The sequence below is a fragment of the Charadrius vociferus genome, unplaced genomic scaffold, assembly GCF_000708025.1.
Source record: "Charadrius vociferus isolate BGI_N301 unplaced genomic scaffold, ASM70802v2 scaffold14, whole genome shotgun sequence".
Lineage (NCBI taxonomy): Eukaryota > Metazoa > Chordata > Aves > Charadriiformes > Charadriidae > Charadrius > Charadrius vociferus.
Window position 1 is genome coordinate 8315497 of NW_009648876.1, and position 26789 is coordinate 8342285.

The following is a 26789-nucleotide window of genomic DNA, read 5'->3' on the forward strand; positions in this document are numbered from 1 at the left end:
TAAGTGGTGAACTCGACACAAAACACGTTTCACTCTCTGCTTTCAAACACTGAGAAAATATTTCACTCTATGCTTTTGAAGAATTTTGTGAATCTTGATATAAAGACAATTTTTTGTGCGTTTATCAGCAGAGATTAAAAGGTTTTTCTCCTACAATCAGTCCCATTCGTGTTACTACCAGGCAGAATTGTCACCAAGGCCTGAGTCTGCAAGCTCACTAGTTCAGAGGAATTAAAGCTGTCCTCAAAATGAGCTGAAGGTCCCCTGCTTCTCTCCTGTGTCAGCCTTGCTCAGGAATTCACTCATCTCCCAGGAGCAGAAGCTCATTCCCAGTCGGATGGCAGGAACATGGAGCAAAGTAGGCCCAGAAGGCCAGTGAAAAAGTATCTCATGTGAATTGTCTTGCTAGAATGGTGCAGAGGACAGTTGGAGACTGTCTGCTGGCTACTGGAGAAAGGTTACTGAAGCTTAGAAGTGGGAAGGCTTTTTTTTACCTTAATGGCCTTAAATGGCTGATAACTTAATAAAAAGCCTATGAAGTATTTTAAGGAGCACTACACTTGTAGAAGACACTGGTCTGTGATGCTAAGTCTCAAATGGAATGGCTTTGAACTGGAAGAGGGCAGGTTTAGATTAAACATTAGGAAGAAATTTTTCACTTTAAGGGTTGTAAGGCACTGAACAGGTTGCCCAGAGAAATTGTTGAGGCCCCATCCCTGGAGGTGTTCAAGGTCAAGCTGGATGTGGCCTTGGGCAACCTGGTCTAGTGGGAGGTGTCCCTGCCCATGGCAGGGGGGTTGGAACTCGGTGATCTTCAAGGTCCCTTCCAACCTAAGCCATTCTATGATTCTATGATTCTTAAAGCCCCTTTTTTGTGTGTAAATGAGCAGTTAGGCATCTTTTCTGGGTTTATCCCTGTGTAGGGGACGCCATAACAACATCACCGTAATAGACAAGCTTCATGTTGACAACATCTATATATAATATATTGTGAACATTAAGAGGAGGAGTAGGTGTTTCAGCCATGGATTTTTTGTTAGTCCTCTACTGAGGGAAGACTGCTCTAATTTTTTCTAGAAATACTTTTCAGAAGTATGACTAAGTGTGAGTTGCCCTGAAACCAGGAGAAGACTGTGGGCACCACTGTATCACACTGGAAGGGTGAGGAGTTTACCTACCAGTCTGAGCACGTTACGAAGGATTTATCACAAGTGTGAGCTTAATTAAAGGCTTTCCTCTTACATCAAAAACCATTTCCATTGTTACTTGATCTCTCAGTAATATCGTAGAAGACATTCCAGCTTGGGTGATATCCTATCAGTTATGCCAGGAAGGCGTATCTATTGAAATATATCAAACCTATGTAAAAATGATTGGTTTAAATGTAAAGTGGAGGGATTTAATGATGGTTTATAGGAAGGAATTTTCTCTCCATAAGCTCCAGATTACTCTTGGTCACAAGGGTGGGACCTGTCTAGAGCCAGCAAGTCTGCATCGGGTTTTGTAAAATATTTGTGGAATCAAGAAAAAAGCTCATGTTGTCTTTATTGTTTATGATATCAAGAGGAGTCTGCCAAAGCTGTGATTTGATGGGATGTACTTAGGAAGCAGCCGGAGTAGTACCTCAGTATTTGCGATTTTACAAACTCATTGTAAACAAGACTTGACCAGAACATGCCCAAAAGGGGTGGAACTGGCTTGGAATAGGCAGCTGAGAGGTTCAGACCTGGCCTTACAAGGAAGACTGGTTTGAAACACACAGAAAGGTGCAACGTGGTGCTTTCAGGCTGATACTTTTAAAGTTTAGAGTCTGTTAGTAACCCCATTCTCTACAGATCCTTAAATGCATATCAGTCTGCTGGTCCTGCATTTCCTAAGGAATCCTGTCTGTTTGTTTTGAGCAAGTTTGAAATAATATTTGTTTAGATAATCAATTTTTGACATTGCTTTTAAATATTCCTGAAGAGGGATTTGGAACAAAACAAAATCCTCTAAAAAGTAAATCCTTTTTCCAGCTCTGTACCCAACAATTTAGGCTCTAATTCTGCAGGTATTTATGCATACACTTTTGGGGGGTTTTTTTGTATGCATGAGAAACCTGCTTCAGCTCAAGACTACTTACACATAAAATTAGACAGGAAAAAAGTTTGTGGGTCTTTTCAGTTTTCTTGGTTGGTTGAGCTTCAGCAAGTCGTTTCACTTCTCTGCATGCTGTTTTGCCACATGAAAATACACATAATGCAAAACAGACCTGATGTCTGCCTTTCGAACACTTTACATAAAAGTTCTGATCATCCCTCCATGTTGTGAGCATTCAAAGCAAAGAATAATTGCTTTTATGAAGTAGTATTGCTCTCAAGAAGAAGATGGGAAACAGTTCAGAGACAGAATAAGGTTGCCTGTGATTCATGGCACTCTAACGATACCCAACATCATTACCAACAGGCAGAATGACTGTTCATCAGGAGTCGATAGGAAGTAATGTTTTTCCCTCTTCAAATGAATAAATATTGTGAAAAAATGCGTTCTTTAGGAAATATATATTAGCTTAAGGTAAATAAAAGCTGCTAGCTTTTCCTGAGCAGATGACAGAGACTTCCAGAAAGGATTTGGCAAGAAAATCCAGGGGTCCCTTGCCTATTCATGTCAGCACAAAGTTTGTGGAAATGTTGTCACTGTAAGGAGCAAACTTCAATGTCAAGATTTCTCCTAAAAAAGAGACCACCTGTGATCCCAAATGGGTAGAAACAGTAACTGTCAGTGCTAAAAGTAATTCAAGCTTATGGAAGGAGGTATATAAAAGGGTTTTCTTGCACAAATAGAAGTAGTAAAACATATAAAATTTGCATATAAACTGTTAGACTGAAGCTGGAGTAATCAGGTGAAGTTCTGTGATCTGATTAAATAATCTGATTGGTATCATTTGACCATCATATGCCAATATATCCTCTATTTCAATTATTGTTAAATTTTTAACTCTTTAATATCAGTCACATGCTCAGATATGCATGGTCCATCCAATAGTAAGAGTCTCTGCCTCATCTAATTGATAAACATGTTGCAGATCTCTGAAACACAGATGAGGTTATAACATAGTGATTTCAGGGTTTATTTTTCTTTCTCATAAGCTCATTTGGTTTAGGCAATCAGTATGTGCTGTCCTGAGAAAGCATTTGAAAGGAAAGGAGCAATACCTTTCACAAGGTGGCATTAAATCCAGCATAGATGCAAAGTCCTGATTCTCTGTTATCCTGGACTGTGCAGCAATCTCCATCAATGCAAAGTAGGGTGAAATTCTGTCAAAATAGACCAACTGTGTTTACCGCTCACTTTTCCTGCTGCTAGTGATGGCACAAGGTGAATAGTAATGGTGAGCTTGCTCATAATCTTCCAAACAGAAGGTAGAGAGCAAACAATTTGACAAGATTAGTTATTGTGGACCACAGATAAAGGCTTAATATTTTAGCCAAGGCCTGTGTAAGCCAGGTTTATTTTGAAATATGTCTGCTGTCAGGAGCCCAACTGGCTGTATTTACTTCTAAGTTTAATCATATACAGAATTACTCTTTTGGGTTGAGAAGACGCTGAAAGGGATTTAATAGGAATGCTTGTTTTGTGACAGTGCTTTTCAGAGGCAGAATGGTTTGCCCTGCCAAATTTAAGGCCTGTAAGTTTAATGGAACATACTTTTTGGAGTGACATTACAAACAGTGTTGGGCAGGCAGGAATTGGCGGCGGTGCCTGGAGTGATTAGATTCAACACTGTGGTCTACCACGGTTTAGAGCTCGCTGATGCTGCTAAATCAGTCTCTAAGACTTGTGTTTTAAGACCAGAAAGGACCATTAATACTGGTCAGTCCAGCCACCTGTCTAACACAGGGCACTGAATTTTACTCAATAATTCCTGCATCAGGTTCAAAACCACTGCTGAACTCCAGCGTGTCGTTTAGAAAGGCGCCCAGTCTCCGAGCCAAAAGGTGCAGAGGGAACTTTGTTAAGTAGAGAGCGGCAGCCTGGTGCATCTGAACCACGTGTAGTCTTTACCACTATGATGATGTGTGAGGGAATTGTTACCGACTGGTGTATGACGGTTAAATGCAACCGGCAATGTTTTTTAGTGAGTCGATCAAAAATTATTATTGTTCAAAAGGCAAGCTTTTGAGGTGGCAAAAGTAATACCTGAATTGAAGACAAAGAATAATTAAAGATTCACGGAACCACCCAGAGGTAGGAGTGCGATGCCTCTGTAGCATGGTAGACAGGCCACTCGCTGCGAGGTCATACCCTTACATTCCAGGCTTTGATCCAGTGAATATTTAAGTGTTTTATTCAATCGGAGCAGCCTCAACATTTGAAACTGAGAACAAGCCACGCCAGCACCCGGTGTTAGCGCAGTGCTGCTCCCTTGAGAGGGAAGCAGCAGGAGTCCAGTTCCCCCATACAGATAATAGAGCTGAACCAGTCTCCTCCAGCCTCTTGAGCAAATGTTCCTATCCATGTGACTGGTTTCTAGGTGAGACTGGTATCGCTGCAGCCTCTCTTCTCTGTGTCATTTGTTTCCTTGACTTTTACAGAAAATGCCTGAAAATGAGCACTCCATTGTGGATTTGATGAAATATATCCCAGAGGAAGACTGAAGGAAAGGAGAGGAAAAGGAAAGGAAAGGATTTTTTTTTATTCTGAGATGAAATTGACTGAATTTGTTTGTATGACCAGTCACCAAACAGTCAGTTATTCGCTGAGCTCTACTGCTAAACTGCTTGTAATGCTCTTGTCCAATGCATTTTATTTACCTAATATATTTTCAAATGCTTGGTTTCTAATGGGAATGAGTGTTAGCAAAACACATTCCACAAGAAGCCAGAAATCACGCAAGTAAGGCCATCTTCATAGCCTGAGCCTAATCTTATCTACTGGAAAGATAACCAAGGGTTATAGTTTAGGTTTATAAGCCTTTATATAGCATTTCAAAATCCAACAGGGTTTTGTTTTTATCACTTAACTCCTCCATCTGCAGGTAGAAGCTATTGTTTTCAGCTAGTCTATATATTGCTTTGCAGATTAGGACATAGGCTACTTGACGGATGCCCTTTTCTTTCAGTTGGGTATCCATTTTGGCTATTTCTGGGGCATGATGCCCTGGAAGGTCACTCTGTGACTGCATAACTGTCATATTCAGAACTTGTGGATAAAGGCCACTGCTCTCCTTTGGGGTGAGTTCGTTTGGTCGGAGATGGAGCAGTGTGGGAGGATATACTGATCTATGTGGGTTCACTCAGTTGCAGATTTTATTGATCCCAAGCAACAGTTTAGAGCTAGACTTCTTCAACAGAGTACGTGAAAGAGGAGAGCAAGCCAAAAACGCACCTAAGAGTCAGCACTGGAGACCAGTACATAACATTTTTGCAACTATACATCCAGCTTCTGGGCTCCTGGAACAAACTTCTCTGTCAGTGAGGGGTTTAAGTCTACTTTATGGAGACTGATTCTAAAACCAAAATTATTTATACTCAAGGGAGTAGAGCTCTGTGAGGCTTTGCTAAAAATCAAATCAGATTGTCAGACAGTTCAGGAGCTACATAAGAACGCTTCATATAACAACATACACTCCATACAGGCATTCTGTCAGATGTATGCATAGGTGATAAGAGAACACAATTTGGAATAACTGAAAGAGGCGTTGAGAATGGTTGAGAATTTGTCTCGGGGAAGACACACCTAGCAATGTTCTTGTTTAGGTAGCATTCCTCTGAAGATGACGACCTTCTTAAGCTTAACAACACTTTCAAAAGTACATATTCAAACTGGTAATATCACAGCAGTAAGCCCCTCAAGGAAATCTTTTTATTTCTGTATTAAAACACAGATTTGCCTAATTCCAAGTTTGTATTGAGGAAGAATTAAGGCACTGCAATTCAAGACTCTTCACAATGTTACATCTTCTGCTAACTTAAAAATAAAGATGGGCCAGATGTCACTGTCCTAATTTATGGTTTTTTTATTTTCCCATTTCATGGAAGCACTGAGCTGAGCACTAAAGAAATAGGTAGTGTAGATAAAGAATATTTCTAGTTCTCGTCTTTGTGCTTTTCATGGACGCAAATTCTATCTATCCCAAAAAATGCAAGACTTCTTTACTTTGGGTACATGCAAGTCAGTATATATAAAACCAAAGTTGTACCTATCTATCTGAATATATATTTTGTTCCTGTGTTGCATATGCCATTTTGTACTCATTTTGCATGTGCACACACACAGTAATTGTGTAGAGAATGCTGAAGTGGCATTTGCTAAGAAAATTTATTTGTTAAGGGACAGATTCTCTAGAATTAGTTAAGTACCAAGAAATAGTGAAGGTCACCTACTGGGGTTTTCCAAAATCTCTAAGCAAGACATTGAAATCTGTGAGAAGGAGGAGTGAGACCTTAAGAGGCTTTGTTGGACATTCCTAAACGTGTCTGTTTGTCCTTGCACATTTGGACCTTCAGCGCTGCAGCTGAGTTGCCCACCATGTCATTCTTCTGTCTGACCGAAAACACCAGCTGAAATACTTTCTTCTTGAATGACTTGTTTGGTTGCTTCATGAAATAAGTTCAGTGAGTGTCTCTCTTACATCTCAGGAGAAGATTGTGTTATATCGTGTATTTAATTTATACTATGAGGACTGTTTCCTTCACAAGCAAAAAGATAAATGTCATTTGTTAAATCTGTGTCTGAGTATACGGTCAAACATAGTCAGTATTGCTTTCAGTTAAGTAAAATACGGTGAGATTATAGTGGCAGATACATCATGATTGCACAAAGTAATAAAAGTCTCTTTCTTCAGGTCAGTGTCTTCTGTATTTTGAATAAAACTCCACAAACACCGAGACTTTTAGGGTAGTTCCCAGCACCTCCCATTCATCTGTTTAGATATTTAAGTTACCTTTGATCTTGAGGTATAAGATTATTCCTTCAGTTTACCACAGATGAAAATGCTCAGCCTCCAAAAGGAGCTGCCTGCAGCATCCCGCCGGGCTGGATACAGAGCCTTATCGACAAGGGGCGATTTTGCCACCCTCACCCCTTGCAGGTAGTACCTCATTGACACAAACGGCCTTGTTAGCTGCCTTTTATTACTCACAAAGAAAAATGTTGCCTAGTGTGAGTCGGGATGGCAGAGTTGGGCCCTTGGTGAACAAAGAGTCCAGGATTATCGTTCCGAAAAGCCCCCTGAGGCCTGTATCAAGAGTTATTAACCACCGATTCAGCCCATAGCTTTATTTTGTAGGCTTAAGTGGGATTTCAGTGGTATATTGGGTCTTGTGTCTGTGTAGGGGTGAATTTTGCCCTCTGTTATTTTATCTTATAAATAGCTGTTACAGTTTCTCTTTTACATTATTGTTTAAATCTCCTTCAAAGGTATGGTTTCTTAATCCCCTGCTGCTTTTTTTTTTCTTTCTTCTAATAAAGAGTAAATAAATTTGCAAATCCACACATGACTGAAACAAAAGGCAAATAAGCCCTGCACAGTTTGTGTTTGGTGCGGGATACCTCATTTTGATGATTTCAGTCATCATTCATTTGAAAAGCAGAAGCTATGATTGTTAAGCCTCATTATTTTCAATGAAGCCTGACAGTTTCAAGGTTAAACAGAAGACAGCTACTTTCATCCCAGTGGTATTTCTCTTCAAACATGGGCAGCTCTTCGCTAACTTGTCTGCTCTGGTGTGCAGTGTCATTGCTTGGTCACAGAGTGGTGCACATCTAAGCCCAATTGCAGGACAGTGTATAAGCAGTGACCTCCAACCTACATCTCCCCAAATGAAACCTCAATTATTGCAGTCATTTTCCCCCCACTTGTATAAGGCACGCAGTATTTCTTTTTAACTGAACAGTGATTTAAATAAACCGTGACCTCAGATTTTACTACCTTTCTGCTGTTGCCCAGAAAACAACTGGCAGCCCAAACTTTCTGTTTGTCCTGACAGTTTGAAATGTTTCTGCTGTGCTTTATGGCTCTGAAGCACATTAGAGAGGGTGCTAGTGTAAGAGAGAAAGAGACCTCCAGTGATAGACAAAGTGGCTGAGAAAGCTGCAATGCTTCTGAACATACATGCGGTTAAAAGTGGCGACTGATCTGCCACTACTTTCTGAAATTGCACATGAACTAACAACTGATTTAACAGAGAAACTTTTCAGTAAGAGAGGCTGAGGAAACTATGACCTATCAGTAACTCAGCTAAAACCCTTAGAACCCAAAGAACATTGATTTAGCCACTCTGAGAAAATTTTCAGGAGCAAATAACTTGTGAAAGTGCTGACTTCATACTTGCATGGACTGACTGCAGTGACTGATGACTGTCTGGCTGCTGCCTCCATAAAGACGAAGAAGTGCAGTAGATGTATGTTACAAAACCAGGTAAAATGCACTAGTAGGAAAAACGATACATAGAAAACTGAAGGGAGAAGAGTAACTAAGCAATAGTTTTTCACCTGTGCTTTCACTCCTTTAGAGTCCCTGTGAAACAGCTAGAACCAGCTGAACTTTCCACATATATTTCCTGGTGTCTGATAATTACATTAGGGTGGTGAATTCTTAATCTCGTTTCAGGAATTAAGTCACCAGGTGAGTACAATGAGAGGTGTAGCTTCGTGGTGCTTGGTGGTTCCTGGAAAACAAGAGTGTTTCAATACGTACCATGCGCGTTAGTCATGACTTGTGGCAATAAATCCAAGACGTGTTAGCTAGTTTTCCTGCACTGAAGTTACTAATACATCCATAACATAAAATGAATTTTGCAGTTTTGATAACACTGTGTTATTTTTATTTGCTATCTGCATTCCTCATGTTGTATAATATATTTTTAAAAAGGCAACCCTGTCTTTTCAGATAAGAAAAAATGGTCAGCTTTGCAACAGTGAGTACAGCTATTTGAACCCACAACTCTTTTTATCCGTTATGGAAGCTGTGTGTCTAATATGCTGTACATGATTCTAAAAGTGTTCTACTACACACCGAGTCTGCTTTTATATAGTTAGATTATTTGTGGGAGAGCTTTCATTGAAGGATTCCATAAAATAAAGATAAAACGAAGAAATAGCTTGAATTCATGATTACTGGAGTGCTGAAGATAAATGTGTGCAAATGGAAAACCCTGAACAAATTTAGCCTTTTGCATTTGCCTGCATACTTTAACAGAAGGAAAGAACAAATTAAGTCAGTGAGATGCTGGACATGCTTATAGCCTGTGCCTTAAAACTAAGAGATAATTAGTCAGCTTTCTGTCCTACTTATTTAGACAGTTAATTTTTCTGTAGTTGTGTCAACATAATCATCATATGGGCCACCTTCAAAATATCATCATCCACATCCTCAGAAACTTGGGCTGTTGAGTATTTTGAAAAAAAATTTTCCATAAAAGACATGGGGGTTTAGGCATAAATTTATAAACTGGACAATAAAAGTATCTGTTGGATAACAGACAAGGTATCTTTTAAGGGGAAACGACAGCTAAGTGTTACATTTAACAAGAGCCATGAGCTACTTGTATTTTAAAAAGTGCAAGAATTGAGTGTCCTGCTTACACCGAAGTGTATATATGCCACCGGATTGCTGCACAGGGTTTTGTGTTAATGCCTTATAGGGACCTCAGATAGTACATGTACTACAAAAGAAAAGTGAGTTGGTACGTATCACTGACTGCAAATGGATTGCGTTGTAGGTTAAAAAGTTTTCCGTAAGTTGTCTGTATTTTCCCTTAATGTCTGTCTTTTACAGTAGTGCTTTGTTTCTGAGCGTGACCACCACCAGGACAGCTTGGTTCAGTGCAAACACTGTCTCTTTCAGCCAGAACATTCCTAACGTTAGCTTCCTTTTTTTTCTCCCCTCTCCCTCTCCCCTGCCCCCTCTCAGGTTGGAAAGGCTGGTGGACGTCCTGAGGAAGAAGGTTGGAGCAGGGACCATTAGGACCGTGATCTGATTGAAAGCTCTAGTCTAAGGAAGCATTCACATCTGGTGACCAGGCTGCTTCATTCAGCACTGTGTAAACACTAAAGCCTTAACTTAGCAAACAGTTGTTAGAAGTGGGACACTCCAGCGACATTCCAAGCTGAGATAAAATCAAATCATAAATGTTTAACTACTTTGCTGCTGAGTTCTGTGATTTGTTGAAATGTTTCACTGCAAACATATATTTGTTTTTAAGCAGATGCATTGTGGCACTGTGTACTGTGAAAAATGATGTAGATGCTTATTTTAAGTCTGTCCTCTCGATGTTACTAGACTATAGTCTGCCGCAAGGCACAACTTGATTGTGTTTTCAAATACTGCAGGCTTCAGGTGCAAAATCCTGCAAAACACTTTCAAAATTTAAATCCCTTATGTTAATTGTGAGACTGCAAACACTCCAGTATTTGTATGTTAAATATATCAATTGATAAAGTAGGTTCACATTCAAGAAATATCTCTGGCTAATATATTGGAGACTTTTTTCCTCCTTGCTCATAGCCCATTGAATTGCAGCTAGTGACCGTGGCTACATGTAAGGGAAGGATGCATGTGTGACTTTGTACCGTGGTTGAATAGCTACTGCTAGTACATGGCATTTTCAGCGTACATTAAAAAGAAATGTACAGTTAGGTTTCACTGGAGGTACAGCTTCATAAATTGCAACATGAAAACCTTCTGACATTGTACAGTGTCTCAGACAGCAGGAAAGGTTTCCTTTATTGTTTTTAGACACTGCTCTGTTGTTTCCTATGAGGGAAAATCTCTCAAATATTCGGAAACTACCTTGTAGAGTCAAAATTCACCTTTTCAGTGTAAGGTGGGTCCCTTACCCCTTTCTTACAAGACCTTTTGCCTGTTTCTTCTAGACCTCTGATTGCTCTGCAGTGCAGGAGTACCATCCAGGTTGGGTTTGAGGCCAGACTGCCAACCCTCTGCTTTGTGTACCCCAAAGTGCCCTGGGACTCAACTCAAGGGCTGAAGGGTAGAATCCTACAGGGAGGGGAGAAACCAAGGGGTGAGAAGGAAAATTTGGGGTACATTATAGACCTTACAGATACAACGGAGTTTCACCTAGAGTTATATTTGTGACCCAAACATGTCCCTGTATTCCGTATGTCTTTGTCACATGACCAAAGGTGAGGAGAAGGGTCAGGTCAGCGCTCGTATAAACCTGCTTAAGAAGGCAGCTCTAATCTCTAAGCAGCCCAAATTCAGTAATGAATCTCAGGAGCACAGTGGGCTTTGAGCTACTCCCAGGACCAGCCAGCTTGGGCAGGGTGGGTGTAGCTCCTAAGGCTTCCACTTGCCTACTCTGCTTTGTGTTTAATGTTGTTATGCTGTCTTCCCTCTTAATGTTTGCTTGTACAGATGTCATGATAGGGCAGTCTAGCTGAAGAAAATGAAATTTTAATTTTGGATAGGGGGAGACATTTCAATGCCACTTCAACCTTCATTGGCTGCAGTCCTGAGCTCCTCCTGGTTTCAGTCGACCAAACCTAAGCCCTTGCAGGGAGATGACTAGCATTCCTCCAAGCCAAATTTACCCAAGTCACTTCCTGAAACTTCTGAAGTGCTTGTTTTTGACCTTTGGTCAATCCTGAAATAGCCAGTGAGTCTGGAGTCTCTCCCCTACGCTTACTCAGTGGGAAGAAAATTTAATGCTTCCAGAACAGAGGACTGTACCCCCCGGGCTCTCAGCCCCTTCACCATCTCCAGCGTGCTGCTGTCCAGCACTTGCTCAACTGGTGTGGTTTAACCCCAGCCAGCAACTAAGCACCACGTAGCCACTTGCTCACTCCCCCCTGTTGGGACGGGAGGGAGAATCGGATAAAGACAGTTGAATAGGGAAAGCAAAACAAGGAATTCATTTGCTACTTCCCATTGACAGGCGGGGGTTCAGCCATCTCCAGGAAAGCAGGGCTCTGTCACACATAATGGTTACTTTGGAAGACAAATACCGTCACCCCCAATCTTCCCCCCTTCCTTCTTCCCCTGGCTTTATATGCTGAGCATCACGTCATATGGTATGGAATATCCCTTCAGCCAGTTGGGGTGAGCTGTCCTGGCTCTCTTCCCTCCCAACTTCTTGTGCACCCCCAGCCTACTCACTGGTGGGGTGGGGTGAGAAGCAGAAAAGGCCTCGACGCTGTGCAAGCACTTCTCAGCAATAATGAAAACATCCTTGTTATTATCAACAGTGTTTTCAGCACAAATCAAAAACGTAATGCCATACTAGCTTACTATGAAGAAAATTAACTCTATTCCAGCCAAAACCAGCACAGTGACTCAACTGCTCTTTTTCCTCCTGCCCTCATTGAGCTTTAGCACACTAAGTGAAAGACAAGATCTCCTGAGCTGTCAGTGCTGTTGAACCATTTCTGCTCTGAGGAAGTGGTGAGGAAGGAATAGAGATAAAAATGTAAGGACTACTGTACTGTGCTAGACCAATGGTCCAGCTGGCCCAGACTGCCTTTGGCAATAACCAGCAGAAGATGCCTAGGAAAGGGTATGAAGTCAGGCCAGCACTAGTGACCTTTCTCCCGAATGGTCTCCCAGCAAATTTTTATTTAAGGCCTTTCTGAGACAGAGGTGGTGTCCTTGTATTTAGCAGCACTTTTTCATTACCTGTTTTTTAATCCATTTAAACTTTTAGTATCTACTTGTTCCTGTTACAAGGACTTAAGCAGTTGATGCATAAGATGTACTCAATAAGGTGGTCTCAATGATACACTGAGTGAAGAAACATTTCCATTTCTTTGTTATGAACCAGCTCTATTCATTTGCTATCACCTAGTTTTTGTATTGGAGAAATGGTGAACAACCATTCCCGCTTCATATTGTTTCCATGTCCCTTGTGATTTTATGTATTTGGCATCCTTCCCCCACCACCTCGTTTCCAGAGAGAATCCCTAGTCTCTTGCAAAGAAGCTGTCTTGTGTTTTTAATTGGCCTTTCATGCTAATCTCTCTCTTTTCCAATTCTGCAGATTTGTGCCTGGTATTCAAGATGTGGACAAATTGTGACTTTAACGGTTGTCATAATGATGTTGTCTGGTTTATTCTCTAGGCTGTTTGTAATCATGTTTATTATTGGATTTGCTTTATGGCAGATTATTTCTGGGAATTAATATTGCTGTAATAATACTAACAACTCTAGATGTCATTCCTCCTTTATAATGTTCAGCTCAAAGTTCATCATAGAGCGTGTGAAGACAGAACTGTTTTCTGAATGCATAACTTTGCACTTATGGGTCCTGAATGTCATCTGTTGTTTTAGCGTGCATTCCCTGGTGGCCATGAGCTCCTATTCTGTCTCTTCTCACGGCTCATCTTTACTACTCACAGTAATATAGTATCATCAGTATCTCCATGCTGAATATGGTGATATGAAATATTCCTGTCTCCAAATTAACCCCCTTTTCAAAGTGATTTCTTATTAAGTTGAGAAACATGGGCTCTGGGCCAAAGATGCCTGTAAGACAATAAGGTAACTTTCCTTCACTGTGAAAATGATACATTGATTCTTGCCCATTGTTTTAATCTAATTACTAATCTAACTACTTATTTTTCCATGTAAAGATCTTTCCTCTTACTCCTTGGCAGCTTTGATGAGGAAGTTTGTTTGCTACTTTGGAAATAGGAGTTTAGTAAATCGGGACTTGTTTTCCACGCATGAATGTGCTAAGTTCCTCCTTCCCCTCGGAGTATCAAGAAGTCCTTACCTTGCCCCAGATCTTTCCGCCTCTGAGCAAATAATCTTGTGAGTGCAAGCTTCATACAGCAAGACTGTTTGACCTCCATCCTCTTGTGTCAGCTGGCTTTGTTTAGGAAAGTAGGCTCAACCAGGCAAAAGCAGTCTAGCAGGCTTAATGTCAGATACATCTGTTTGGGGGTAATAGTTGATTCAGTAAAATTAGGTGATAATTTTGCTTCATAATTTTCATTTTGACACGTTGTACCTAAGTGAAAAAATATTTCCTGACTATGCCTTATGTTTTGTACCGAATACCCTGAAATTCAGAGAGCTTTTTAGTTAGGGGGTTTTATCATCGTGTAGATAAATGACCTTGAATCATAATTAAATTAGGTGTTGATGTTTAAAATTCAGCTATAAATGTTTGTCTTCTTTGAAACGGACCTAGGGAAATTTACTGTGCTGAGAGGCGAAGATTTGGAAACAGTTGGGTTCTCGCTCTTGCTTGCTAACAACCTGGTGTGTGGTCTTTAGCAAATCCCTTAGTGACAGTCACAAAAGGTATGCAGCCCCCGAAGAGGTGCCTAGGCTCCTCGGGGCAGTTTGCAAAAGCATCTTATGTGGCTAATGTCAAAACACTTTCACTTCTTCACCAGCTGAACAGCAAAAGTCACACAGGTCCAGTAACGCAGGCCCAGCCTTTAGTGCCTTTGGGTGAATTTCTGGCCCCATTGAACCCAGTCTGAGTTTTGCCTTTCAGTGTAAGAAGGGCAGGAGTTCTGGTGTGGCATGTAGAAATAGGCGATAATGATAACAAGGGTTAATTGGCTTTTATCATATAGTTTATTCATTGAGAACTGATTGATGTGCACGCAGAGCTCTGAAGGTGAAAAGAAGCCTGCCCTATATAGCAGACAAATGCAATCGTCACTTCTGTCCTAATTTATGAGAGAAGAGTGAGATTGCATCAGATTATGTACCAGGAGTAGCCATTCATTTGCCTCCCGATGGAACAGCAGTTCATGATGAAAGGTGACTCACCACAGGCAATGCTTATGGTGACGGTTGTAATTACTGGTCAAATTAATGTTCCTGCTGTCTTGAAGAGCACCAAGACACTCAGAAACATCCTTCCCCTGTGAGGTTTTGTGTGTTTCTCTTGATGATCCTACTGCACGTTATGCATTGGGAGCCATTTCTGGTATATGCCAGGGTAAAATATGTAAATAGCATCATGTTGGCTCGGGATAAGAGCGTTATTAATGCTTTTCAGCACTGTAATTATATTCATAGTAAGCCTTCCCTAAGCCCTCACTAATTAACAATATTGTGACAAATCAACTTTAACAGAAAAGAACTGTGGACCTTTAGTCATTTAGTACTGTTTTTCATTCAGCCCACAGCCCAAAACTGGTAGCGCGGTTTTCCGTACTAGTGTCAGGAAAACTGCTGATATTTGAAAAGTTCAAAGCCAGCCCAGTCTTGTTAGCGGAATCCTGTAGATAAAGTCAGTTTGATTCCCCTTTAAATATATACACAGGAAAGTAAGATTCATTAGTTAATCATTAATGTAGGGGAATATTAAAACAGCTTTTATAAATAAGCCATCATATTGAAATAGTTTAGTAATGTCAATATGTTGTCACAGGCGCATTTCTTTATTTATTTATTCCAAATCACAGGACATTTTACAAGATACCTTAATTTTCAAATTAAATGGCTTTATAAATATTCTTATCAGGTGATCAACATTTGTAACATCTTTAATCCACGTGCACAAATGAAATCGTTGTCTAAATGTCAGGATTTCTCTGTGCCTTTATTTTCTTCATTTAGAATAATTCCAGATGAAGGCTGGCTGTTAGGTTTATTGGTGTTTTTTTTTTTCTTTTTAATTTGTACCCCAGAAGATTTTCCTCCTGCGCAAGAATAAGCCGTGAGGCACATGAAATCACTGACCGGCAGTTGCTCTGATACTGTGCTTGCTACGATCGCAGCGCTACATGTGCTGAATCTTATCGCCGTACGATTTCTCATCAGGTCTGCAGAACTGGACTTTCTCTGTTTGTTCTTCTCATGCACTGGTAAATAAAATGCATTCACAAGTCCAAAAAACCAAAGTGGTGTTCTCATATTAGGGTGATTATAAGTCAGCTGTTGAGCTTCAGCGGTCTAAACATTTCATTCTTCAGTTTTGTTGGGAGCACACGTGTTCTGGGAGGCTTTTAAACAAATACTTGAAATGGTTGAAAGATTTACATTGCCAGTGCCTAGCTAAATATGTAGTCTTTAGAAAAGACATGGTTTATTTTGGCACCATTTGAAAAACTCAAATATTTTAAACATTTGTTAAGTTTGAGCTTGCACATTTGAACTAAAAGTTTGCATTCCAAAATTGCATCTCGGGTTACCTGTCTCTCTCTCTTTTGTATTTTATAATCCCTTTATTAAAATAGTCTTTGCAAAAGGAGTTGGGTTTAAGGGTTGTGTGGTTTGGGGTTTTATTTTGTTAATTGTAAAATATTGCAATTAACTTAATCAATTTTAAGGTAACATTTACCTGGTAACTCTGTTCAGCTAAACAAGAGAAATGCAGGGCCAGAAGTGTTTTCAGAATTTAGGGCTTCATGTTGGTAGCCAAGACTTTGTTGTAAAATTAATCAAATACAGGAATAGAGGCTAAATCCTGCAGTGCTTTATTCTTAGTCATACTATGTACTGTGATGAGTAAGTACTAACCCTGATGGTGAGTGCAGGGCCAGGCAATAAAGAAAACAGGTTGAAAAGGTGTACTGAACTGATAAAATAGAATAGCTCAAGGAAAAGGAAAAGCTGTCTTTCACCTGGAGTTGGTTTTATTTTCCTCCCCTTGGCAGAAGGATTTTAATTTAAAAAAAAAAAATCACGTTTTATTTTCTCGCAAGTTTTCGCCTGAAATTCGTAGTGGAACTTAAAAAGCTCAGAACGTATAAATTGAAACCGCCTTTTTTTGTTTAAAGCCTGCAGCAGCACCCGTTCACCGAGTCCTGGAGCACACCGTTACAATTGTGCACGTGCTTTGGTGTGTTGCCCAGCCAGCCGCCAGCTGCAGAGTGTCACACTTCTTTCTGAGAAGCTGTCATCAGGAGGAGTTTGGCATGGTTCCTCCATGGTTACCTTGGGCCAAAGGTCCAAACAGTGTCACATTCACAGAAGTTCATCGTTATTTGAATGGCTTCTGAACGTGATAGAAGCAGATCCATTGTCATATGGTAAAACAGTGATATACCTGATAGAATTGGTCACAACTGCTTCCCAGTGGCCATGCAAGGATATGATAAACCTTGCAGAACACGTTACATGAATTTACGATGATTAATACTCACACGTAAATGTGCACACTGTATTTCACATAAAATTGAAAAATATAATGGTTTCCCAAAGAATTCAAAGGATGGAAATGATGGTATATTTTGTTAGCAGAACTAATTCCAGAACCAAACTTACCAAAGAAAAAAAAAAGCTAAATTTTAAGATTCAAAAATTTAAAACTATCTTGGTACTACTCTAATTCATTGTCTGAAGCCTCAGGACTTTGTTCGTTAGTATTTGACTTCCACTGAGGTAGTGCCACTATTTCACAAGTTTTGTGAACAAAGAGGTAAACTCAAAAATCGGTCAATGAGAAACGAGGTTACTGATGCCTAAGTTGATAGAGATATCGACTTACAGATATCAGCTTAGAAGTTGAAATTTTGCTTAGAAGCAAGATTTCAAATATCTGTGAGTAAGAATCAGCTTTTCAAAAAACTAATTAATTTCTTCTTTTGGATATTTAGCTTATTCAGAGAACATAGCTCAGATGCAGCCTCTGTGAAAGCATACTAGACTAGAAATAGAATAACAAACAGTAGGAAGTCTCCATCAACACATGCTCATAGCACTAATATCATCCCATTTGGTGCCTTAACATGCTATGTAAAATTATCAGCTTTGTTTCTTCCACTTTATATAGGGAAAATTTTCTCTCTCACCCCTAGCATTCTACCAATGCATGGAGAACATCAATATTACAGATGATGGTTACTAAACATTACCAGTGGAGTTAAGCAAGAGAGGGAGACACATGAATAGGTAAAGGTTAGGAATGTGATCTGCTATGGCATTTGTTATATCATTTGTTTCAAAACAGCAGCGGCAGAAAATGAAATGCTTCAAGCCGTGACTGTGGTGTGGCAGATCCGTTCTGCTGCTCAACTGTATTCTCACTGGTGGGGACGCCACCCTCATCCATAGTCCAAAAATGTTGGGCTCCGTACCCACATCATTGGATTTGGGTATGGAGCTGTGGGGCGGCAAAATGCCATATCAAACATAGGCTTATGAGCTCTCAACATGTGATCCAGACAGAAAAATGAGAAAGATGTAGGCAAATCATAGCTTTGACTTGGACTCTTCTTCCCATTAGACAAGGAAGACACAAATCAGGACACCTGCACTCCCCTGTTGTTGCTAAAGCAGTGTAACAGAGGAAGTGCAAGATAGAAATTAATTTTTGACCAGAACAGCAGAAAGGAGTTGGGTGAAATCCAAAACTGCCTGAGTGTGGGAGCTTTGCCTGCTTCAGATGTAGAAAAGGAGGAAAAGTTATTACAATGAGTGACAGAAATACTTTGCTTTGCTTACACATAGAAGTCTTGAAAACTTCATGCAAGTCAAAGCAAGATACAGCTGTTGTAATATTTGAAAGTAGGTGTCTCACTGAGGTCAAAGTTGGTGTGTGAGCATAAGGCTAGGAAATTTGTTGAAATTTGGTTGTGTTCAGTTTTTTCACTAAATTCTTGTTTAATAGGGCAAGTTACCTTGGGTCTAAATTTCAAATAAAACAACATTTCTAATTAACATTTAGCTATTTTGGTCACTGTATAATCAATATGAAAATTGGCAGTGTCCCCTCTACTTCTCGCAGGTTGAGCAATGGAAATGGCAGTTGTCATATCGCTACAGCTTTCTTGGTAGAAATACGACACAAAAAGTTATGATATCAAAATAGTGAATATTGAATTATATTTAATAGTATCTGATCCCTTTTACAATTTTCTTCAACAAATTTCAGCGCACATTTAAAAGGAAAATGAATAACAATAGAACTTTATCCCCAAATTGTAAAAGAAGTGCCTAAATGAGCATTTGACTGTATGTTATATTTCTTCACTCTGGGCCTGATTAGAATTGACTAAACTAGGCTGAGGATTTTCCAGGCGGATCTTACCACCTCTATTGGTTCAGTCAAAGCACTATTCTGACTCAGGTGTCCTCATGAAATGCCACCGCTTGCCATCCACAGCTCTTTATCACATTCCTAATGGTTCCCACTCTCTGGCTCAGAAAGTCATGGCTTCTTCTGTCCAAGTGAGTAGACGATGAGCAGCGCTTGGTTAACCTACCTGATTTTGGCTTAGCCAAAAGGGGGCTAAGAGGGGCTGCAGCCTTTTCAGTGGGCCAGACTGGTGACCACTGGGAACATCTGGAAGATCTCGTCCTTCCTAATTTACAGCTCTCGGGGATTTGTTCTGGGCTGTCTCCATTAATAGTCCAAGTAAATGAGTTGCCACTGTATGAATAAAAGTAAGGGATGTGCTATAGCAAAGTTGTCATTCGGTGGCTTAAATTTTAATGTGCCTTTATTTGCTTAGTAGTTGCTTAAAGTCAAGCTATAAAATCGTATCAGCAACAAATTTTGTATGTACAAAAGAAATTTTATACATATAAATATGTACAAATATTAAATTTTGTACGTATGTATAATACAAATATTATTACCAATACACATACATTAACAATATACATATGTACACATGTGTAATACAAATATTATTAAAAATAATGCCCCTGTTGGACTGCTTTATAGACTAATGTTTGGCTACTGGGCTATGGAAAAACCTCTGGAGCTGGTTACAGCTTCCCGGGAGAGTCAACAAAACTGAATTTTATCATCCTAACGTATTTTATTTTTCCCTCTTGCCAGTAGCAGCAATGTTCAGCTTTGCAGAAAGGAGAGGGTCTCCCTCAGAGGCAAAGGGGAACCTGTGGAGTTTCAGGGCATCCAAAGATATAGGGGTGATACTGTGAAAGTGAGTTGATTTCTGGGGAACCCGTCATAGGGAATGAGGCTGAGAAAGGTTAGTGTGGTCCTGGGGACTGTTCCCCCGGAGGGAACAGTTGCGTTGTATGCAATAGCTGAGGTTCAGCACAGCAGCAGCACAATGTAGGCAGTGATGCCTTCTGCTGACTAGATGACCCATGTTCCCCCTTCCCTTGGGGCACAGGATTCCTCACCTGGTGCACACATGTGCACTGCGAAGGCAGAGATGCTCATGCAGCCCTTCAGACCGTGTGACCACTTAGGCCCAGACATCTCCTATACTGAGGTAAGTTCTTCCTTGATTCAACAGGTTCCCATAAAAGCCAGTGAAATAAATACTCATAAAACCAGCTGTGGCCAAGAGGGGTGGTGCTGCTTGTGCTGGTGAGCCAAGTGGGGAAGGAGAGGCCAAGACAGAAAGGGAGGGAGGAACAGTGGAGGGTGACCGTGCTTTGCAGATCCTTGTAGGGTCTTGAGATATCATCTAGCTGTGGGGTCCCAGCAGACAGGGAACCACTGGCCTCTGTGTCCACAGAGGACTGGAAGCAAGTTTTTAACACCATTCCCACCCTTGACAACAACTGACACCTGTCCGTGCCTGAAGTCACCTCAGTTTTATTCAGGCAGTCAAATCTAAGCCTGAGCCACTTACAGAATCCGCCTGTTTGAGTACGTTCGGTGTTTCTGCACACCCTTGCTAGAGTAACACTTCACAGGGTTTGAACCAGGGCTGTGCCCAAATGATGGCTGCGCCTCTGCACGTCTACATCACCGGGTCAGGCACTGTGCAGGAGGAGTAGATGCCTCGAGCAAAAAGATGGCAGTGGCGCCTCCCACGGCCAACTTCTGTGCATTTGGGGCTAGCTCCGTGCCGGTCCCTGGGCTGGGCTGCCTGGTAGCAGGCGATAGAAGCGCATCTCTCAGTGTCTCATTTCCGCGGTACCCTGAGTGAACTGAGACTGCGTGGGGCTATGCATCAAAGCACAGAAAGCGGAGCCAGCTGGGAGAGCGGCTTTTAAAGTGCAGCCCTAACACAAACCAAAACACAACTCTAGATGCGTCCTGAGTGAAATCCGCCTCAGGAATTTGGTCTTTGGAGACGTCTGTTTTGCTCACTCTGCTGGGCTGTGATTCCCCCCTTCTGACCCAAAGGCATTGCATGGGGGACTGACTGCACCCATCTACAGTACTTTCGGACCAGAGTTTGCTCACCTCCTGAGAGCCTGAGGCGCAGGAGAAGCAAGGAGAAAGATGTGCAAACTCCTCCGGTGCTCTGTGTTAAGCGAAGGGTCATGGTGCCGGTGGGCAGGGGTATCTGTGGAGAGCGAGTGGGACTGCTCTTACCTGCACAAACACAGCATCAAACATCTGAATACAGCGACTGCAGTAGCGTGTGCTGGAACGAAAACCAGAAAGCTTCACAGTTTTACTCTTCTTTGATCACATAACGGAGAAACTCAGCTCAATTGCTTTTCAAGCAGCTAAATGCCCTGCTTCTTCCACATTTTTCCTGTCTGCTCATGATAACTTTATTTCCCCAGAGCTCTAACGGCCACTAGAGTAAGACTCTTATAAATATGAACTGCCTGTGCCTAAAGAAAATGCGCTTTCATCACTGTGTGTTTTTGTGAAATCCCACAGGACTGTTCTCAACAGTCCTATATAGCGAATCCAAAGCTGCCCATTGTAACTGTCCACTCTGAATTTCAGCAATGGCGTTATCCTTGTAATTTTCCAGTCACTGAAATCTGGTCTGCAAATGACTAATGTTGCATGTTACGAGGTGTTTGATCCAGAACTTCACCCTCACACAGCCTCATTTCCTGTAGAACCGTCCATGTGTTATCAGGTGACCTGCTACCTACTATCTCATTAAAAATCATATTTTTTTTTTCAGTGCTATTGACATTTTATCTTCTTAGGGCTCTTCTAAAACCACCTGCTGCAGGTGTCTAACTAAGTGCTGTGACTGTTGCTTTCCACTAGTAGTAAAGCGAGCCGAGGTCTGGCAGGCTGAACCACATATTACCCTCTTGACCCAGGATGTGTAGGAGATATACCACCACCTGCCATAGGCATGTCCTGTTCCCTCCTTCCACCCCACCCCATGCCCCTGCTTGCAAAACCTGTAAATTATGTCTTTAGTTCCTATTGGGTTACTCTTTTACCTAAGTAATTCATATAAAACACATGTATCTAGCTAGCTACCGTGTCGATTTACTGTGATTACAATATGTGCATGTAATATAGTTCAACCCAAAGAAAAGGATTTCCCTGGCTTGAAAGCCGTTGTGCATTGTAAAGGTGAGAAACCCTGTAGAATGGTTCAACGTACAAAACCAACATGGCAGGCTCCTCCTCTTTGATTTACTGCTGCTTTTCTGGTGCACTCACCCTAGGAAAGCTGGATAGCAACCAGAACTGCATTAATTCCAGCACCCCTTGGTTGTTGGCCTCCCATAAAGCAGGTCCCAGGTCTTCAGGTGGAACTACAGATGTGTGGGGAATTACAGATCCCTGGCTAAGGACGCCACAGAGAACCTACTGCTGTTATTGAACTTGTTTTCTAGTCTGTCTTTGTCTTCTTTCAACTTCAGACCAGAAGGTTTCATCAAACTGCTTTTTCCTGAGAACTTAAAGAGCAATTTGCTCTCCCAAATTCTTCTCCATTTTGATAATCAGAGACCGTGAACAGATTACCATTAATCTTCTCTTGGATAAACTGAACAGGGTGAGGAGTTTCTGATACCACTTATCAGGTATTGCTCAGACCATAAAGCATTTCTAATTCTTGGGCATGCAGATGCTTGAATTGGGCACAACATCCCTTTCCAGCTCTCAGACATGGTCTACATGGAGCTGATCTCACCCTGCCCTTACTGTGTACTTTCCTGATTCCAAAGACCCTGCTCATTCTCTGAGGTGCAGCATCACCCCAGAACCTCATGCTCAGTGTCAATCCTAGAGTCAGAGTAGGTGTATTTGTGGTCCATTCCTCCCTAAAATTTTCTGGATGTGGAAGAGACCAGGCAGAAAATAATCTGAGGAAAAAAAAACACAACGATGCAAGGATAAGCTGAAAGAAAGATGGTAAAATAGGGTTAGGAAGCTCATTTTAGTGAACCCTGCTTCTTTAATGCCAATGCCTCTGTCCTGTATTTTTTTGCTGGAGCATGAATCTTCCCAAATACGGAAAGAAACAGGTCCCTGTCATAATGATCTGAAAGTCAAAAGAGCTGAAGCCAGGTAAATGTCTAGTGAGGCTGCTAAAAAAAAAAAAAGTAAAAAAAATCCGAAGTGATTGTGTAATTAATCTTGTTGGTTTAGTTGTGTTCCATGGTGATTTTAATTACACTGTAATTTGAGCTAAGTTAAAGGACGGTAAGAATAGTGGCTGGGTAGAGGTTAGTGGAATGTGAATGGAAAGGAGTGATTTTGGGGACAGATCTGATGGGCAGGAATATTGCTCTGCTCCCGGGGAGGGGGTGAGGCTGTTCTTGGCATGAGCGTGACAGGGAGCAGTGCCAAGGGGCGGGCAGGGCTGGTGGTGAGGGATGACAGCTGCGGAGTAGGAAGAGTGATACTGCACTGACCATGAAAAGAGGGTGAGAAACACTGCGCTGACGCCGGTTAAGAGGAAGTAGGTCAAAAGCGGGACTCCAGGATGTAAGGAAGGATATCACAAGAACAGAACTGCGGAGCTGAATGCCGGCACTGAGCATCTGCCCTCCCTGGAGGACACTTCACAACGTCTATGGGACTGTACCTTGAAGTCACTTGAGTTTTGCCCTACCTGGCAGCAGTGGCTGCCCCTCACAGCCAGAGGCGTACCCAGGTGGTAACTTAGCTTCCAGTTCCATCAGTAATGGACGCATTCAGTCATCAGCTGTGGCACTGATGGACCCTAAATTACTACTGTTTGATTAAGCAATGCTGTGGGAACTGTGTGCTCTGCAACACTTGAAAGAAATGTAATTGAGGTGGAATGGTGTGGAGCGGCAGTAGTTTTTGACCAAAGTATTCCTAGGAATGTTAACACTTAGGTCAAAATACACCCAGCGCAGCAACCTTGGACTGCAAAGCCATGTAAGATGCATGAAGCAATCACTTCTTCAGTCCGTGCTGCAGCCTTCTTATGGTAATGAGGAGGTACTGAGGGTCAATATGAAGAACACCCATTTTACTGATGGGGCAAAATATTTTGTTTTGATGGGGAAAAAGAGGCACAGCTCAGAAAAGACAGGCTGGTTTTTGTGTTTCTGTAGTGTGTACTGTGTACATGGCAAATAAGTCTTCTTACTGAGGGGAGAAATGGTAGTTTGTGCCAGCGTATAACAATTTTTGATGTCTCATATTTCTTAAAAGACAAAAGCAGTCACAGGGGTGACAAGTGGCCCTGAGCATGGCAGAGCTGGCTGCACCCCTCTAGTTCGACAGCAGTGTGTGGGCGGAGGTCCTGCGGGCTCCTTTGAAAGCCAAGAACTCCCCTATAGCAAACTCATACTATCTCATGGGATCAAGACCACAGATCTCCCCTTTGATTTTCAAGAGCTCTTGTCATACCAAAGAAAAGCCAGCATTAAATGTGTGCCACCTTTGCCCCTGCACTTTGGGGAGCTCTTATCACAGGAGAGACCGCACGTCTGCTTTCAGATTTTGGAAGGACACAGAATCTATTGCACTTTCTTACAGTGCCCTGGAACATTGGCTCTAAAGCAGAAACTAATGATGGACATGTTGCAAAACAAATTCTATGAAGTTTGCTTTGACAAGAAGCTGATCCAACTTTTTTTATTTTCCTTTTTTTCCCATTTTTTTCCCAGCAGAAGCAGGTCTCAGAGTAGCTAGCTGGAAGCCTTCTTGTCTTTTTCAGATACAGCACTTAATTTCATAGCTTTAATAGCAAAATTCATATTCTATTTCCTTCTGTTATATACTTGCATAGATGAGATTTCAATTTACTTTTTTTCCAAGGGTAAAGGTGTGGGTTTCCAAGCTATACGAAGTAAGAACTGTGCCATTTTAGTAAAAATTACTTGAACTCTATGTATTATTTTCATAATCCCATCTTCCACTCCTGTAAATCAGCATTTTTTCTGTATAGACTGTGGCTTGTATGTGGTCTTGCTCTTGCTGTAGCCGCTTCTTTACAGCAGGATCAATCCTGCTCCTGCCAGGTGCTGAAACTGCTGAACTTGCTTTGGCTGAATAAAAGCCGTGGGTGCGACACCAGCAGCTCTTAGCTCCCCTCTGTGGAATGCTACATTTGTATTAACATGTATCTTTCTTTGTGATTTTTTTTTTTTTTTAAACTGAAAATGATGCCCTTTAAAATCTCTTCCTGGAGAGAGAGAGAGAGAGAGGTTGAGAGAGAGAGAAAAAAAAAAATACACTCCCCTTGGAATTTAACCTTAATTTGAACCAAGATCAGTGAAAGAAAAGCACTTTCGTGCATTGTTCACCAGCTCCACCCAGCCAGCCCCTTATCTAACCTGAGTCTCTATTGCCTATAGCTTTGTAACTTCTGCAGTAGTACGCTCCACATGCTCTTACATGCTTTAAAACCAACCTGGAGACACTGTGACATTATAATACCAAGAAACACCTAATGATCCTATCTCGCGGGTCCTCAGACTGCGCGGTGCGTCAGCAGGGACTGTCCTTCCACGGGTTTATAAAGGGCCCGGTGCGTACTGCAAATAAACTGCCGCGGTTATTCCTGACCACTGGCAAAGGTGACGGCAGCTTCTGAAACCCCTGAGTCAGCCTCTCCCTACACCCCAAACCAGGAGGTATTTAAACATTAGTAACTCTTCATTTTAACCCGATTCCTTGGATTTCTTTTGCCTTTAGAGGGAAGCAGCCAACCCTTGATTTGCATGACGTCAGCTCGGGGTCAAAATTCAACTTTAAACACACACATAAAAAAGCAAGCTTCCTTGTTTGCTGTTCAGAGGCGGACTTCCACTGTGTGTCTCCTATCACCTGCACGAGGGGGAACAGCCAGTAGATTGCTTTCCTATTATTTTTCACTTCCTAGAAAAGGCAGACAGCTGCTCCAGGTGTGGTCCACCTTCATGCTGTCCCCTATCCCCTATCAGCCAGCTGCTCCCTGCAGTCATCTCCCTTTCCCAGCGTCCCTCACTTTCTCCTGACTTGTGACCACGCGGTCCACCTTCCCTCGCTTACTGTCTGCTTTATATCCCTTCCTTCCACACCCTCAGTCTTTCCTCCAAGCCTTCATTGCTCGTTATTCCCATCCCTGCTTCCCCCACGCTCCACGGCCACAGGCCTTCTCCCTGGTTCTCCAGGGTCTTGCATGAGGCCCTGAAGGCCCTTTTTGCCAAGTGCTGTCTCCCTTCACCTGCAGGCAGATGTGGCAGACACCTGGCAGAGGGCAACGGGTGGTGCCACCCTTGCCAGAGAAAAAGGTGTCCATCATCTGTGGGGACAAACTTCTTAAAACCGAAGGCAGGAATCAGGCATTCATGACGACTGCTCAAAATAAAGACCAAATATCGTGCAGCTCAGAAGGAAAGAGAGGATACTATTAAACGCACCAGTGGCTTGCCATGTATCCTCCCCTTTTTTAACAACCGCCGGCTGCTTTTCTTTTAAAGAGGTATTTTGCGAAATGCCGTTTGTTTTCATTCTAGATAGCCTGGTAATAAAACCCTTCAAGGAAATACCGCATATAGCATTGTTCTTACACTCCTCGAGTGTTTGAAGGACCCCTTGGAATGAGCGTGCACCGGGAGACGGGAGGGAGGAAGCAGGAAAAATCGAAATAAGAAATATCAAGGAGACACGGTCAACCATGAATCATTTCGGTCTTTCAGTTGAACCCGAGGCAAGATCAGATTTCACATCCACCCTCGATCAGGCTGGCATTTTCACACACGCACTGCAAACCCCTCGGCGTGAAGGTGGCTTGGTTTCATGGCTGTTACAGGGGCCATTGGCATATATTTAAGCCCAACT

At 41.8% G+C, this 26789-nt stretch overlaps 1 protein-coding gene across 1 annotated transcript in view; it reads left to right on the forward strand.

Annotated features, from left to right (window-relative positions):
• Positions 1-10430, forward strand: part of MIPOL1 (mirror-image polydactyly 1) — a 158667-nt gene extending 148237 nt beyond the window's left edge. Inside the window, exon 12 of the mRNA XM_009887017.1 lies at positions 9896-10430. Coding sequence (XP_009885319.1) covers positions 9896-9962 — 67 coding nt within the window. The 3' untranslated portion in view covers positions 9963-10430. The remainder of the gene's footprint in view (positions 1-9895) is intronic.
• The last annotated feature ends 16359 nt before the right edge of the window (positions 10431-26789 follow it).